Here is a 16,794-nt window from a genome sequence, read left to right as displayed (position 1 = left end):
GTTCTGATGCCCACTCCCCTGACAGTTACCTACAAATCTCCCTACACAGAGCACCAAGGATGGAAAACGCGACTGTCACCAGTCTGCCCGTTGCCGACGGACACCCTGCATGGGAGCTTGCAAAACACCACAGGGGTGCCCCTGGGACCTGGGAACTCCCCCAATCGACCCGAATCTGTTGCCAGGAGGAAAAGCGCGCCCCATCCTCGCAGCCGCGGCCCGCGGGCGCCCACCAGGAGGGATGCGCGGGCCGGGCCGCCCGCCCCCCGCAGCGGAGGGCGCCCGTCGCGCGCGCAGCACCTACCCTGGCGCGCCGGTCCGGACGTGGGTGGCGCGGCGCTAGTGGGAGGCGGACATGGACCACGCGCCCTCCATGCGCCACACGGAGAAGGCGTAGCTGAGGCGCTCGTGGGCCACGTAGCTGCAGCTGGTCATCTTATTGTCCATCTCGTCGCTCTGCAGGACCTGGTAGAGGAAGTCTATGTACCTGGCGGCCAGCTTGAGCGTCTGGATCTTGCTGAGCTTGTCCGAGGGCAGCGTGGGGATGATCTTGCGCAGCGCGGCGAAGGCCTCGTTGAGCGACTGGGTGCGCTGGCGCTCGCGCACGTTGGCCAGGATGCGCTGGCTCTGCAGCTCCTCGAAGGACTGCGCGCTCGGGCTGCCCTTCTTGCCGCGCTTGCCCGGGGTCGGGCTGCCATCTTCGCTCGACTTCTTGCTGTAGCGCCGCTTCCGGCCGAAGCGCTTGGGCTGCCGCTCGAGCTCCTCCTCGCTGGTGCCCAGGCTGTCCACGGGGGACACGGGCGAGCTGGAGCCCTCCTCCATGGCGCCTGCCCGGCGCGCGTGGGGCTGGGGGCGCCGGGCGCCGAGCGCGCGCCGCCGGCCAAGCCCGCGGTTGCCGAGCACACGCTCTCCGAGTTGCTCGAAAGGCTCTGATTTCAAGGCCGGCTTGTGCAAAACCGAGGTCTCCGGGAGAGGAAGTTATTCTAACTTTTTTGGAAACTCTAGCCGGGCTGGGTTGCTAAATAGTTGTCAGGAGCGAGGGCGGCGCTCTGATTGGCCACCGCGACCGGGGGCAGGACAAGTTCTGGGGCCTTCGCGGGCCGCCCCCGCCCCCCGGCGCGGCACTTTCAGTTTTGCCTCCCCCTTCAGCCCCGGCCCCGGCGGGCACCCGGGAGGCCGGGCCCTCGCGCGCCGCCCGCGCCCCAACCCCGGGCTCTGACCGCTCTCCGGCCGCCCGCGCCCTGCGCTCAGCCGACCTGGCTTTGTCTGCTCCGTAACTGGAACTCGGGCCCCGCCGGGCTGTGGGGTCTCTCCCGCGGCGCGAGGGGCGCGGGTGGCGAGTCTTACCCTAGATGCGCTCCCAGGAGGTGAGGACGCGACGGGGAGCCCCGGGGCCACCTGGGCCCGAGTGCGCCTGGCCTGCTCCCGAGCGCACCGCGAGTCCGCACCGTGGCCCGCCAAGTTCAGCCAGAGGGGGGGACGTGCGCGGGCATTAGTCCCGCGTCCAGACCGCGGGTGTGCGTACACTCGGATGCCCTTGGAGACGCCGCTTCTCCCGCACGGGCCGCAGGGATCCATGGAGAGGCGGCCCGCCCAGCCCAGCCGTTTTATCGGGGAGCTCCTCACCCCCGACTTGCTGAGGAGCCCCCGCCCTGAAGCCCTTTGCAGACAGGCCTTCTAAGTGCTTTAAAGAGTATCCGCGGGAGCGCCTGGGGCCCGCCGCACCCACCTGCACCGCCCGGCCAGGGGTGCGGGAGCGGGGCGGGGGCGTCCGCTAGGCCGCGGTGCCGGGCCCTAGTCTCAGCGCTCCCCCTTTGCTTCTCGAATCGGCCTTGGACAGAGGGCGGCCTGGGGAGCCGCTCGGCCTCCCCTGCGCTGGGCGCCCGCAGGCAGCCCCGGGAAGGCAGGCGCGGGGCCGGGCCTCGGCGGGCGACGCCGGGGGACGCCGGCCTCGCGCCATCTGGACGCCGAGCGCGGGCGCGTTTGAAGTGGTTCGGGGGCTCTTTGTTCGCCAGGCCGCTCTGGCTCGGGGCCTGGAGGTGGTTTACGGCCTGGATGCCTTTGAACCTATTCCCAGGTGACCTGCGCTCAATTAGGCCCGGGCCTAGCGGGCTGTCAGGCAGGCCGCGGGACGGAGGGCGGGCGGGGCCCTCCTACTGCCGTTGAACTCGGGGCGGGGAGCTCGGCCGCAGCCGCTCCTGGGGCCGGCCGGGCCGCGACCACCACCACCGCGTCGGGACGCCCGAGGGCGGGCAGCGTGAGAGGGCCCAGCCGCTCCGGGGACGTTTTTCCCGCCGCAGTCGGCGAGGCGAGCGAAGACAGAGCTGGGGGGAGAGGCCCTCACCCAAATGCAGCCACGAAACAGCGCTGTTCGCAGTTCCTTCCCGGCCCGCGGGCTGCACAATCCTTACGCGGCGGGGTCCCGGGAGTCGCGCGCCCAGCCTGCCCCGCCTGGCCGCCCCTTCTCCCGCTCCGGAACGGCCCTCGGATAATCCAGCACAGCAGAAGAGCTTTCCGTATCTCTTTAAAAATAAAACTTCAGGAACAAAACAGAGGGAGTGAGAGGAGCCCGGGGAGCGCCCTCCCCGAGGCTTCCCGCACCCACGGGCCTGCGCCTTCCGGGGCTAGCATTTCAACGTCTGCTCCTCTCGGAGCAGAACAGCAGCGGCTGGAGGCTCTTGACCAGCTCTCTGTCTCTCGTGTTGGAGAAACCGAGGGCGCAGACCCCGTTTCCCGCCCGGCTTGAAGAGCCCAGAGGCGTCCCACCCCGGAGCCCCAGCGTGTTTGAAGAGAAGGGCCTGCTCCACCTGGCTCTGTCTCTCCTGCTGCCGGGGCAGGAGTACGGGCTCTGGCAGGCCGATCTGAGAGCCAGTCAACTGCCTAAGTCACAGCAGTAGGCAGGGTTGGGCTTACAAAGGGCCGATGCCTGATGTCCAAGGGACATGTCACATACAGGTAAGATTCTACTTTAGGAAAACCCCTTTGAAAAATTTCCCCTTGAAAAATTGCTCGGGAGGGCATATGACAAGCCCTCATTATAGCATCTATACCCTTGGTCTCTAATGTTGCCACCACAATGCCGACGTCACTGTTCCTCCAGTGTACGTGGTGGGATGATGAACAGGTGCCCACTCTCCCTCCCATTCCTTCTTCTACTGTTCTTTCCTGAGTTGCAGGGGATGAAAAACCAAAAATGACCTTTCTCAGACTCTGGCAGCCCTGTCTGCAAGATGCAGTCTTGTGGGATGTGGGAGAGGAAGAGGGCCACGGCCCTGCCCCACCCTTGCTCAGCCCAGTGGTGGAGATGTCCGGTGCTCCTGGCGGTGTGGTGTCTGGGTGCTGGACATCTGGAGGTGGGGGTGAGCCCCCGTTTCCTGGAGTGGAACGCAGCTGGAGTGGTGCGGCCTGGGAGTGGCAGCCATGCGGGAGGCAGGGCCGCTTTGATTCCAGGCTGGTTCTGGAGTCGCTGTTCCCCTGGGGCAGTGAGGCATTGACTCCATTTCTGCTGCACAGTTTGCAAGGCAGTCCCCAAAGCTCTGCCTAGAGTCTGTCAGCTCTACTGCAATTCTGTCACACCCTCTAATAAGTCGTTCCTGAGTAAACCCGCCGGGGTGGGTCCTACCCTCCACAACAGGGACCCGGGACGCCCGCACTCCGGGCACTCTGAGGAGGGTGCTCGGCGGAGCTGGACGGGTCCTGCCCCTGATCCACCCTTCAGGCCGTGCGCTTCTCTCTTGACCTCACTCACACTCACTTGCTTTTGTTGCTGTTCTTGTCTTTGGTGTGGTTTTCTCATTTCAGTTACATCCACCTGGTTAGCTTTTTTTCTTTCTTTCTTTTTTAATAAAGTTACTGGGATGGAACCCAGGACGCCGTGCATGCTAAGCACGTGCCCTACCACTGAGCTGCACCCTCCCTGCGACACAGAATCACTTGTAATGTGGGAGTGCCATGGGCCTTGGCTACACATTGATAAGTGCCTTTACAGTCAAAGTTGTTCTTGCAACAATCTCATAGTGTGATGTTTTTCACATGGAGTGTATACCAGATTTCAAGTTAAAATAAGACTAGAGGGAGAGAATATACATCAGTGGTAGAGCACGTGCTTAGCATGCACGCAGCCCTGGGTTCCATCCCCAGTGCCTCCAGTAAAAGAAAGAAAGAAAAACCTCATCACCAATAAGTAAACAAATAAACTGAATTATCTCCCCCCCCCAAGAAAAACCAACAAACGTTTTTTAAAAATATAAATACATACATACATACAACACTATAAAGACCAACACTGGCGTAAAAAGAATGGGATAGACAAAGCAGGGTGTGGGGTCTGAGACAGAAGCCAGGCTCTCTGCGTAAACCTTGCTTGGCAGATTTGACTTTGAAATCATATAAATGTTTTGCATAGTTATTTAAAATTTAAACCCAAATGAGAAAAAATAGGAATCTCTAAAAAGTCAAAAGCAAAATCAGACAAATGTACCTAATTTTGTGTCATCTTGGTGGCTTAACCATGCAGACAGAGATAGTTTACGAGCTCATTAAGCACTGTGGTTTGACTCCATCCAGCCCGGGAGGGACGGACTGGCGAGGCGAGAGGGAGCTGCACAAAGGCTTGCGCTGCTTTTGGTATTTGTATTTCTAGGAATATTGCTGTTGTCATTCTGAAACCGTGAGCTAAAGCAAATAAGTTACTATGTCTACCTCTTTGGAAATCAAGATTTTCAGCCGAAAAGAAAAGAGATACAAATTGAAAATGAAAGAAGTTAGGCGAGACCAAGTCATTCTAAGCGTGTTGTAAACGTCAGCATGAGCTCATGATGTGTTTTCTCTTAAACAAAGTCTCGCCTGAGTCTGGGCCACTGAAAAGACACAGAAACACTGTGACCCAGCGGCAGTGAGCCCCGCCGGAGTCCAGCTTGTGGCCTCCCCTTGCAGAAAAGGCTGGCTTAAGGTCTGGGGCGAAACTTGTATGAGGTGACCCCGGGGAATCTTGCTACGCCAGAAAGAAAGGAAGTGTTCAGTGACTCTTGGTCCTGTGGAAACGTGTCACCACACCGGAGCTTTCTAACCGCGGTGGACTGGGAAGAGCCACCATCCAGTGCTGCTCTAGGAGGCGCTGGGTTTCATTTAGCCTCACTTTCATTCGTGAATCAGGAAGGCTTGTTTTCCCTCCTCACACCCCCTTTCAAATTGTTCCTGTAAGTTCTCCCATCTTGGCTGTTTTTATTCTTAAAACCTGTCACTTACATCCTCTGCCCCCTCCTCCCCCGACCCCCAGCCCCCACTCTTCAAACTTCGTACTTTCACATGGAGCCCAGCAAATCCTGGCGCCCCTGACTAGGGGAGAGAGCGCAGGGCTGGTGGTCGCACTAACAGAAGCGATTGCCTCGCTGTGCGCTGCTGGGAGAGACGAATGGAAGACGGAGGGTTAGCCCAGGGCCTATTAACTATCACTAACTGTGGGCTTAACACCGTGCTGGGAAGTGGGGCAGGAGCCCCGGAACAGGCCCTTCGCCATCAGCCCCTCGAGGGGTGTCCTAGGGTCATGAACCCAAGCTGGGGGGCACTGAGGAGGGAGGGGCCCGTAGGTCCGGGGTGCTGGGAAAGACATCATCAAAGGGTGAGCGAGGCTACCAGAGAGATGACAGCGTGCTGAGACTCACAGGGTGAGAGAAGCACTGGTGTCCCCCCCGTGGGTGGGTCCCTGTGGCTGGGAGATCAGGGGCTCACGGGCCAGCACTCTCTTGGTTGCAGGTGATACAGATGCAGCCTGTACCCGCTTAACAGAAAAGAAATGTGTTGGCTCACAACTTGGAAGCTCAGACTCCGGTTAGCTTCAGGCTTAGCTGGATCCAGCAGTTTCAGTGATGATACCTGTATCTCTGTTCTCGCTCTCCAGCCTTCAGCTCTGCTTCCCTCTGTGTGTGCACGGGGCTCTCTCTTCTGTGCCTGGGGATGGCAGGCATGACACTCCAGGGTCATATTCTCCTGGGATGGCAACACCAATTAAACAATCTTCTCCTCTTGCTCCAGCAGAGGAGTTGAGCACAGGACCCTGATTGGCTGAACTTCCACCATGGGACTGGAGGGCCGATGGCCCTGATAGTGGGGGGTTCCCACTGGAAGACATGCCAGACACATGAACAAGGTGCATGCACTGCTGTACCAGTGGTACCAGGGAGGAGGCTTGGGGCCAGAGTCTTAAGAGTCTCATAGGACCAGTTACCAAATTTGGATTTCCTTCTGAAGGCAATGGGAACCACAGCAGAGTTCTAAGGAAAGAGTGATGACTGACTTTTATTTTGAGAGGAGTTGGAAGGTGACCACCAACTAGGAAGCTTTGTAAAAGCCTAGCCAGCTGGCATAGAAACCATGCGACAAAGGAACTAAGAAGGAACCAAGGAACCAAGGAACCAATGGACCAGGGAACCAGGGAACCAGAGAACCAAGGAACCAAGGAAACAGGGAACCAGAGAATGAGACAACAGGGAACCAAGGAAATAGGAAAACAGGGAACCAGAGAAACAAGGAAACAAGGAACCAGGGAACCAAGGAAACAGGGAACCAGAGAACCAAGGAAACAGGGAACCAGGGAACCAAGAAAACAGGGACACAGGGAACAAGGGAACCAAGGAATCAGGGAACATAGGAAACCAAGGAAACAGGACATCAGGGAACCAGGTATCAAGGAAACAGGGAATCAAGGAAATAGGGAACCAGAGAACCAGGGAAACAGGGAATAAAGGAACCAGGGAAACAAGGAAACAGGGAACCAGGGAATCAAGGAAACAGGGAACCAGAGAACCAAGGAAATAGGAAATCAGGGAACCAGAGAAACAAGGAACCAGGGAACCAAAAGAACAAGGAAACAGGGAACAAGGGAACCAAGGAATCAGGGAACAAAGGAAACAGGAAACCAAGGAAACAGGAAATCAGGGAACCAGGTATCAAGGAAACAGGGAATCAAAGAAATAGGGAATCAAGGAAATAGGGAACCAGAGAACCAAGGAAACAGGGAATCAAGGAATCAGGGAAACAAGGAAACAGGGAACCAGGGAACCAAGGACCAGGTAACCAAGGAAACAGGAAACCAAGAAAACAGGGAACCAGGGAACCAAGGAAACAGGGAACCAGGGAATCAAGGAAACAGGGAACCAGGGAACCAAGGAAACAGGGAACCAGGGAATCAAGGAAACAGGGAACCAGGGAACCAAGGAAACAGAACCAAGGATCCAAGGAAACAGGGAACCAAAGAGAAAGGGAAACAGGGTATCAAGAAAACAGGGAAACAGGGAACCAAGGAAATAGGGAACCAAGGAACCAAGGAAATAGGAAAACAGGGAACCAAGGAAACAGGGAACCAAGGAACCAAGGAAATAGGAAAACAGGGAACCAAGGAAACAGGGAACCAAGGAACCAAGGAAATAGGAAAACAGGGAACCAAGGAAACAGGGAAAAAGGGAACCAAGGAAATAGGGAACCAGGGAACCAAGGAAACAGAACCAAGGATCCAAGGAAACAGGGAACCAAAGAGAAAGGGAAACAGGGTATCAAGGAAACAGGGAAACAGGGAACCAAGGAGACAGGGAACCAAGGAAACACGGAACCAGAGAACCAAGGAAACAGGGAACCAGGGAATCAGGGAACCAAGGAAATAGGAAAACAGGTAATCAAGGAAACAGGGAAAAAGGAAAAATGGAAACAGGGAACCAAGGAAATGGGGAAACAGAGAACCAGGGAACCAAGGAAACAGAGAACCAGGGAACCAAGGAAAATGGAAAACAGGAAACCAGAGAAACAAGGAACCAGGGAACCAAGGAAATACGGAACCAGGGAACAGGGAACCAAGGAACCAGAGAATCAAGGAAACAGGAAACCTGGGAATTAGGGAACCGAGGAAACAGGGAACCAGAGAATCAAGGAAACAGGAAACCAGGGAACCAAGGAAACTGGGAACCAGGGAACCAAGGAAATAGGAAAACAGGGAACCAGAGAACCAAGGAAACAAGGAACCAGGGAACCAAGGAACCAGAGAACCAAGGAAACAGGGAACCAGAGAACCAAGGAAACAGGGAACCAGAGAACCAAGGAAACAGGGAAACAGGGAACCAAGGAAACAGGGAACCAAGGAAACAGGAAACAGGGAACCAAGGAAACAGGGAAACAGGAAACCAGGGAACCAAGGAAATAGGGAACCAGGGAACCAAGGAACCAGAGAATCAAGGAAACAGGGAACCAGAGAAACAAGGAAACAGGGAACCAAGGAAATATGGAACCAGGGAACAGGGAACCAAGGAACCAGAGAACCAAGGAAACAGGGAACCAGGGAACCAAGGAAATGGAACCAGAGAACCTAGGAAACAGGGAACCAGGGAACCAAGGAAACAGGGAACCAGAGAACCAAGGAACCAGGGAACCAGGTAATCAAGGAAACTGGGAAACAGGGAACCAAGGAAATAGGGAACCAAGGAAACAGGGAACCAGGGAACCAAGGAACCAAGGAAACAGGGAACTGGGAACCAGGGAAACAGGAAACCAAGGAACCAGGGAACCAGGGAACCAAGGAAATAGGGAACCAAGGAAACAGGGAACCAAGGAAATAGGGAACCAGGGAACCAAGGAAATAGGGAACCAAGGAAACAGGGAACCAGGGAACCAAGGAAACAGGGAACCAAGAAAACAGGGAACCAGGGAAACAAGGAACCAGGGAACCAAGGAAACGGAACCAGAGAACCAAGGAAACAGGGAACCAAGAAAACAGGGACACAGGGAACAAGGGAACCAAGGAATCAGGGAACAAAGGAAACAGGAAACGAAGGAAACAGGACATCAGGGAACCAGGTATCAAGGAAACAGGGAATCAAGGAAATAGGGAACCAAGGAAATAGGGAACCAGGGAACCAGAGAACCAAGGAAACAGGGAAACAGGGAATCAAGGAACCAGGGAAACAAGGAAACAGGGAACCAAGGAAACAGGGAAACAGGGAACCAAGGAAATAGGGAACCAGGGAACCAAGGAAACAGAACCAAGGAACCAAGGAAACAGGGAACCAGAGAACCTAGGAAACAGGGAACCAAGGAAACAGGGAACCAGGGAACCAAGGAAATAGGAAAACAGGGAACCAAGGAAATAGGGAACCAGAGAACCTAGGAAACAGGGAAACAGGAAACCAGGGAACCAAGGAAACAGGGAACCAGGGAACCAAGGAAACAGGGAACCAGAGAACCAAGGAAACAGGAAACCAGGGAACCAAGGAAACAGGGAACCTGGGAACCAAGGAAACAGGGAACCAGGAACCAAGGAACCAGAGAATCAAGGAAACAGGGAACCAGGGAACCAAGGAAACAGGGAACCTGGGAACCAAGGAAACAGGGAACCTGGGAACCAAGGAAACAGGGAACCAGAGAACCAAGGAAACAGGGAAAAAGGAAATATGGAAACAGGGAACCAAGGAAACAGGGAACCTGGGAACCAAGGAAACAGGGAACCAGGAACCAAGGAACCAGAGAATCAAGGAAACAGGGAACCAGAGAACCAAGGAACCAGGGAACCAGGTAATCAAGGAAACAGGGAACCAGGGAACCAAGGAAACAGGGAACCTGGGAACCAAGGAAACAGGGAACCAGAGAACCAAGGAAACAGGGAAAAAGGAAATATGGAAACAGGGAACCAAGGAACCAGAGAATCAAGGAAACAGGAAACCTGGGAATCAGGGAACCGAGGAAACAGGGAACCAGGGAACCAAGGAAACAGGGAACCAGGGAACCAAGGAAACAGGGAACTGGGAACCAGGGAACCAGGGAACCAAGGAAATAGGGAACCAAAGAACCAAGGAAACAGGAAACCAGGGAACCAAGAAAATAGAGAACCAGGGAACCAAGGCACCAGGGAACTAGGGGACCAGGGGACCGAGGGAGGGCAAGGCACGTGGCGATGGTGGTCTATGAAGAGGGAGTTAAGGGGGAGGAGGCACGGGATTTGACTTCTCTTGGATGACAGTGCAGCCCCTCGAGCTAGGCTTGGTGTTAACAAGGGAGGCTGCACTCACCCATTTCCCGTCTTGCTGTATAAGTTATGTTTTACCATTTAGATATACAACTTGGGAACAGGAAGACATGCAGTTTAAATGCTGCTTTATCTCATAAGTAAAAAGGGAAAAACCCAGCCACATCCACCTCCAGCTTGTGCAGCTGAGCTGAACAGGATGAGAAGGAGTCAGGATTCTGTGTTCTGTCACTGATGAGGAGTGACCCTAGGTTAGTCCCTCCCTCTCAGCAGAACTCGGGTTCCCCTCTGTGATATAATGGGCTGGGGTGAAAGAATCCTAAGGTTCCTTTAACATGAGGATGTCTGGGTTCTGTTTTCAGAAACTGAAATCCAGGTTTGGGAACTGAAGCTTCATGTCACACTTGGATGCACTGCAGTGTTTTAGAAAGGCGGGCAGTCGGGGTGGTACCAGGACGTGGGGACTATGATTCTCTTTAGTCTGCCTAAGTAATGTGCAGGGGAGCCTTGGTGACCACACATGCCCTGACCCCTCATAAAGTCCCTGCCCCGTTGTGGCCCGGTTGTAAACTTTTCTGAAAAGGTCATGTGAATTTATCGTCCCCAGTGCTTTATAATTAGAAATTATGGTCTCTCTTCTGCACGACACTTTTGAGCTTTAGCAGATCTTAAACTAAAAGCTGTATACATGCTTTAAAATGTTCTTCTGAAAACTTGAAATGCATTCGTTGAAAAATTGACTTAAAAAGTCCTCAACACTTATCTAAATAAACGTACAGATTTGACCTAAAAGGTGTTAAAGAACAAATTTGGAATTAAATGTGTGTGTTACAACTCTGATTATAACTTAAATATAAAAACTCATCAAAGAGGCCTTCTGGGGAAACACTCGGGGTGTGTGGCGAGCGTCTCTTTTACAGAGGTCAGCAGAGCAGCGGGTGGTGGGCTGCAGGGCTCTCCCGAGTGCCCAGGGGAGACAGGGATTGGGTGTCCCTGTTTAAAGAAGAAAATGTGTGTGTGTGTGTTTACGTAGGGTTAAGGGGCGACATGGAACTTCTCCAGGCTACGCATTTTTTAAAAGGTTTTTAGTTATTTAACTTGACTCCGTTTTCCTCCATTTTATTTCTTTGTCCCCGACCAGGAAGGATGGGCGAGAGGCCTCCCGGTTTCCGCTCTTCCTGGATGAAGGTGACGGGGCTGGCGCCGGGTCCCCGACGGGGCATGAGGCCTGCCCGCGCCAGCCTCTCCTCTAAGTCTGCCTTCCCTCCTCTGGCCCAGCTGACCTCTCCTTCAGCCTCTTCAGAAAGACCCTCACGCCTAGCTCCGAGGGGATGCTGTCTGAACTCTGAATATGAAGGGAAATCAGCTTTACTTCGCTTTTTTGACTGAGACGTCTCACCCCAAGAAAGAGTTGCTCAACGCTAGCATCAGAGGACGGACGTGTCCCCTTCTCGTCCCCGGGCCACTGGAGAATGCTCTCTGGGTACCGTGTGCTACCTCGTTAGGGCTATTGGTCGGGGGTGACTCCCAGGCCCAGGATCCGCCCTGAAATCCGTGGCCAGCGAGCTCGTGACGGAACAGCTTGGATCACAGTCACTGATATTTCTTCTGTCCAGAAGTTTGCAGTTTGAAAGGAAGAAAGTGTTTACACTCATTTTCCATTTTTAGAGTATTTGCATAAAAACCTGGAATATAAATGGTGCTTTTTAAATCCCACGAGTGCCATTTTGGTATCTGATCGATAACAGTGCAGACGGTGGGGCCCTCCAACAACTGGGTGCATTCTCCATGCTCCAACTAGAGGAAAACGGTCACCTCGAGGAAGAGGAGGCTGAAGGACGGATAATAGGAGTGAAAAAACCCAAGAAACAGAAAAGCAGTCCACCAGTGCAGGCCGCGGGGGGAGCTGGAGCCCGGCTCCCTCCCCACCGCGCCTTCCTCTGAGCCCCTCGTTGTGAGTGTTGAGGTGCCGAGCTCCGCAGCCCGAGAGCAAGCGCGGTCTGTGCACTAGGGCCGGAAAGGGGCTCCCTCCAAGCGTGGGGTGGGGAGCGGGCTTGCTCTCCTTATTTGAAGGTGTAATACACCTACAATACATTGCAAGTTTAAACTGTGGTGCCTTGTGACAAGTGTGGAACCACCTCTTCAATCAAAACATTTCCGTCTCTCCGGAAAGTTCCTTGTGCCCTTGGCAGCCCGTCACCTCCCCCTACCCAGCCCCTAGCACCCACGGCTCTAATTTATGCTCCTGTTTCGCTTTGCCCAGAAAGCCATAAAAGCGAAGCTGTGCAGGATAGAGCCCTTTGTGTCTGACTTTTTGCACCTAGAATAAGGCTTTTTAGATCCGTCCGCCGTCGTCATGTCCACCTGCAGTTTGCTCCCTTTCACGGCTGGGTGCTCCGTTGTAAGGGGACACGACAAGCCGTTTATCCGTCCGCCAGCTGAGGAGCTGGAGCTGTTTCCAGGTTTGGCTGAGTTTCGGTGTAACTGCAGTCGAGCCACTGTTCACACGTTGTCCTCCCTCTCGGCTCAGCACCGGGGAGTGGGATGGCTGGGCGTTACTGAGTCGTGTGCAAGCGCGGGCTTTACTTAAGGAGAAACTGCCAAACGGGCTTCCAGCACGGCTGGGCCATTTTGCATTCACACCAACAATGTGTAAGTTCAGCTGCTGGTGGCTACATAGAAAGCAAAGCAAAACAAACAAAAACAGAAAACAGCAAGTGCTGGCAAGGACGTGGAGAAACCGGAAGGGACGATGGCCCAGCTGCCCTGAACAACAGCTCAGCAGCTCCTCAGGAGTTAACCGTAGTCTGGTCACGTGACAGCAGCTCCACCCTCGGGTGCGTACACCCCGAAGAGCTGAAAACAGGTGTTCGAACAACACTTGTGCACAAATGTTCATGACAGCACCGTCCACAGTGACCAAAATAAGGAGCAGCACAAATGTCCATCAATGGATGATGGATAAGCAAAATATGGTGTAGCCACACGTGGAATATTAATCAGACTTAAGAGAATGAAGTGCTTGTATGACATCTCTTGTATGTGGAATCTAAACAATACAACAAACTAGTGAATACAACAAAGAAGAAGCCAACTCACAACTCACAACTTACAGAGAACAAACCGGTGGTGCCAGGGGAGGGCAGGGGCGTCTGGGCCGGGGAGCAGGAGGCACAGCCACTGGGGTGAGACAGGCTCAGGGATGTGCTGCCCAACACAGGGCTGTGGCCAGTGTTTTGTAATAACTGTAAATGAAGAGTCATCTTCCAAAATTGTGTAAAAGTGGATTTTTTAGAAAAGAATGATATACTGATTATATTTTGCTACGACTGGATGGAGCTTAACAACGTTACGCAAAATGAAAGAAGCCAGGAGAAGAGTCATGTGTTGTTTGGTTCCACGTACATGAAACATGCAGAATAAGCAAATCCTCAGAGTCGGAGAGCGGATCAGCGGTCGCCAGGGGTCAGGAGGGAGAGGTCAGTTACTCACGCTTTCTGTTTTCTGTACTTTGTGGCGCTTTGACATCTTAGGGCCTTGCGAACCCAGATAGGGACCGCCCCTCCCAGAGGCAGCCAGATCCCGGAGAGGGCAAACCAGCTTGCCTGAGGGCATCCCTCTGCCACTCCGCCCGGCCAGTCCTGGGCCCACGCACTAATTGACCCACCCTGTCGGCCTGGAGCGCAGTCCCCGCCCTGAGTCACCGGGAACTAGGTACTGACAGCTGGCCCCCTGCCCCCACCCCCCGCAGCCCAGGCCTCTGACCCTGAGTCTAAGGCGGAGCTTCCTCCCCGTTCCTGACCCTCTCCCCGTGGTGGTCTGGATCGCACACCCTAGCAGCAGGGTCCAGAGAAGTGTCTCTGCTCTCTTCTCTAGCCTCAGTCTGAAGGACGCATCCCGGCCTCAGGAGCGGGGCTTTCTCAGCCGTCCTGCCTTTCCCTGGCGACGGCCAGCTCCGGCTTTGCTGGTATGCGGGAGGGTCTTGGGGTGGGGAGCTTCCTGGCCCTCTTCTAGCAGGAAGAAGCAGACTTCTTGAGACACAGCACCCTGCTCGAGCCGGGTCCAGCCCCATCTTCAAGGAGGACACTTGCTCCGTCCTCTCTGGGGACACAGGGCACCTTGTCCTGGGCCCCGAGGGCTGGCTGTCCCCGAAGCTGGCTCTTGCTCCACAGTAGAGGAGGGTGGGTGAAGGCAGGGCTTCGTGTCTGTGCGCCACCGAGACGGGCTCTGTGGCGCCTCCTCCCCCGCCCCCCATCTTTCCTGAAGGCACTCGGTAGAGGCCCACAGGAGGAGGCGGGGGGTGAGCGTGGGCTCCCCTGTGTCCGGAATTGCCACGGATTTGCAGCTGTCACATCAGCCCATCGTACTCATTTACTAGAGCTGCCAGAACAGATTACCGCAGACTCTGTAAAACAACAGCAATGTGTTCTCTCGCAGTCCTGGAAGGCAGGAGTCCTCCTTGGTGGGGCCCCGGGGGGATCCTGTTTCTCTGCCTCTTCTGGCTTCAGCAACTGCCAGCACCCTTGGCGTGGGGCTGCCTCGCTCCAGTCTCCCCATCGGCCTTCACGTCACCTGGCCTCGTGTCTGTCTGCTCTGTGTGTCTCTTATAAGGAAACTTGTCGTTGGATTTAAGACTCACTTGAATGATTGGGGATGGTTCCATCTCAAGATCCTTAACTTAATTACATCTGCAAAAAGCCCTTTTCCAGGGAAGGCGACAGGTTCTCAGGACTTGGGCCACCGTTCAACCCAGGACATTGTGTGCGGCTTTTGAGAGATCGTTAACGTTCAGCTGTTTCTTCCCTCCCTGCTTGTATAGTAACCGCCTCTTACGGCCCACCAAACGTGACGTCACCCACCAAACGTGACGTCGCCCACCGGTCCCCCGCACGGGGGCTTGCCACATGTGGGTTTTCGCTTCCCTGTCGCCTGGTGACCCCATTCTCTCGGGACTAAAGGGAAACTCTGAGCTTGTAGATCATCGGGCTCCTTCTCGCGGTCAGAGTGCGAGTGATATCCGCTGCCTGAGGAGAAGCGCGACTCCCCTCAGAGCCTTGCCTGGCGTGTCGTGTCGCCGCCGTCCCCCGGCCGGCCACGCTGCAGGCGTGTAAAGACGTGCAGCGTGCTGGCCCCGTGGCCCATGGCTGCTCGTGGTCAGCAGAACGTCTTGCTTGTCCTTCCGGTCACTCCTCGCGACCCGAGCTTCTATCCAGCTTGCATCTAATGAGTCTCTTTGCCAGAATAATTTGGGTGGTCTTCCAAGCCCAAGGGGGATGCATTTGTGAAGTCTCAAAGGGAGGACTCCTGGAGTTTCCCGGTGACAAGTCTCTCCCGTGTAAAATCAAACATCTTACAGGGCGTCCTAGTCACGCACCACCCGCCCCGTCCAGGACCCCGCGGACAGAGTCGTGTCTCCGCCTGTGCGGCGGGTGAGGCCGGCACGTGCAGAGAGGCCCCAGGGGTGTCCCTGCCCCTCCCTTCCCCCCACAGCTCTAAGCGGGGCAGCACCGCACAGCGGCGTGCACCCCACGTCCTGCCGCGGCTGTGGGAGGGCTCCCGCTCACCCTCTTGGGACAGTAAGTTAAGTGGGCCCCCTGCTCCTCGGGCCCAGACGGCCCAGCGCAGCCGAGGCGCCTTGGTGCGCCGTGCGTCGTGCCCCCCGAGCTGCTCCCAGGCTCCCCCATCCCCGCCCGGAGCGAGGACTGCCCAGCCCTGGCCCTCACCCTCCTGGGCCGTGATTCTGCTCTTGGAAGTAGCCTTGGGAAGGGTCCCTCCTGGTCCAGTGAGTCTCAGAGCACCTTCCTTGGTGTTGACTCGGGGGCTTCTCACCCTGGACCTGGGCGGGGGCTGGCTCAGCACTGCCACCAGGAAACCAGAGCCCCGAGAGGAAGAACTCGTCCACGGAGAGCCTGCCCTGAGCGTGACAGCTGGCCCGCACTTTTGTGGACTTACTCAGAAATCCATTTCTGTTGAGGGTTGAGGACGCAGAGGCTGAGGGTGGCTCTGAGCTGGGGCTCTGTGCAGACCCAGGGCCACAGGGCGTCCTCACTCGTCTGCAGGTGGGGAGCGAGCAGCTTGGCGCCAGTCACGGGACCTGCCCTTTAGCTTCTTTCTTCTCTTCATCCCGACATTCCTTATCTTTTTGGATCATAAAAGCATTTCATACGATGAAAATTTTCCTTTGACCGTTTTCCTTCTGTGCGGTGGAGTGATGTCCCCCCTTCTCTTCCCCGGAGGGAGGGGGCCCCGGAGCCCTGCCCATCTGGAAGGACATCCCGCCAAGTCAGAGCGCGCACGCACACAACCTTTGATCCTCTCACTGACACATGGCACGTTAATCACACTTTACAGACTTGCATTGTCTGTGGCTTACGTCATGAACGTCGTCCTGGAAGAGACTGGATCTGAAGAACACATGAAACAGGGAATGTGCGTTGTCAGATTGATTTAAACTTAGAGGAATCAGCAGGAAGTCGATGGTGTTGTGAATCACGGGCTGAGGATCTTTGCATCCCAGGCAAAGTGCTTCGCTCCAGCATCTGAGGGCCTTAACCCGATGGCTCCTTCCAGTAAGGACTTTCCGTTGGAAAGGGATCATGGAAAACGCCTCCTTTCCATGGAAAGGGCGCTGTCACAATTCTTTTTTTGTTGTTGTTTTTTAGCTTTATTTTTTCAGAGAAGCTTTAGATTCACAGCAAAACTGAGAGGAGGAGAGTTTCCACACACCTCCTGCCCCACACGGGCACAGCCTCCCCCACCACCAGCACCCCCGCCAGGTGGTGGTGCGC

The 16,794-nt window shown here is 55.3% G+C and overlaps 1 protein-coding gene and 1 pseudogene across 2 annotated transcripts in view; one reads left to right on the top strand and one right to left on the bottom strand.

Annotated features, from left to right (window-relative positions):
- TWIST2 (twist family bHLH transcription factor 2) overlaps positions 1-999 on the bottom strand; it is a 48,326-nt gene extending 47,327 nt beyond the window's left edge. Inside the window, exon 1 of one of the 2 annotated variants that reach the window (XM_072961969.1) lies at positions 305-999. In XM_072961969.1, coding sequence (XP_072818070.1) covers positions 340-822 — 483 coding nt within the window. In that variant the 5' untranslated portion in view covers positions 823-999 and the 3' untranslated portion in view covers positions 305-339. The remainder of the gene's footprint in view (positions 1-304) is intronic. The other variant, XM_072961968.1, reaches the window with a different exon arrangement.
- Positions 1,000-1,352: 353 nt separating this feature from the next.
- LOC116277483 (uncharacterized) overlaps positions 1,353-16,794 on the top strand; it is a 38,980-nt pseudogene continuing 23,538 nt past the window's right edge.

Source organism: Vicugna pacos, chromosome 5 (genome assembly GCF_048564905.1).
Source record: "Vicugna pacos chromosome 5, VicPac4, whole genome shotgun sequence".
NCBI classification, from domain to species: Eukaryota; Metazoa; Chordata; class Mammalia; order Artiodactyla; family Camelidae; genus Vicugna; species Vicugna pacos.
This window is presented reverse-complemented; position numbering and strand designations above follow the sequence as displayed.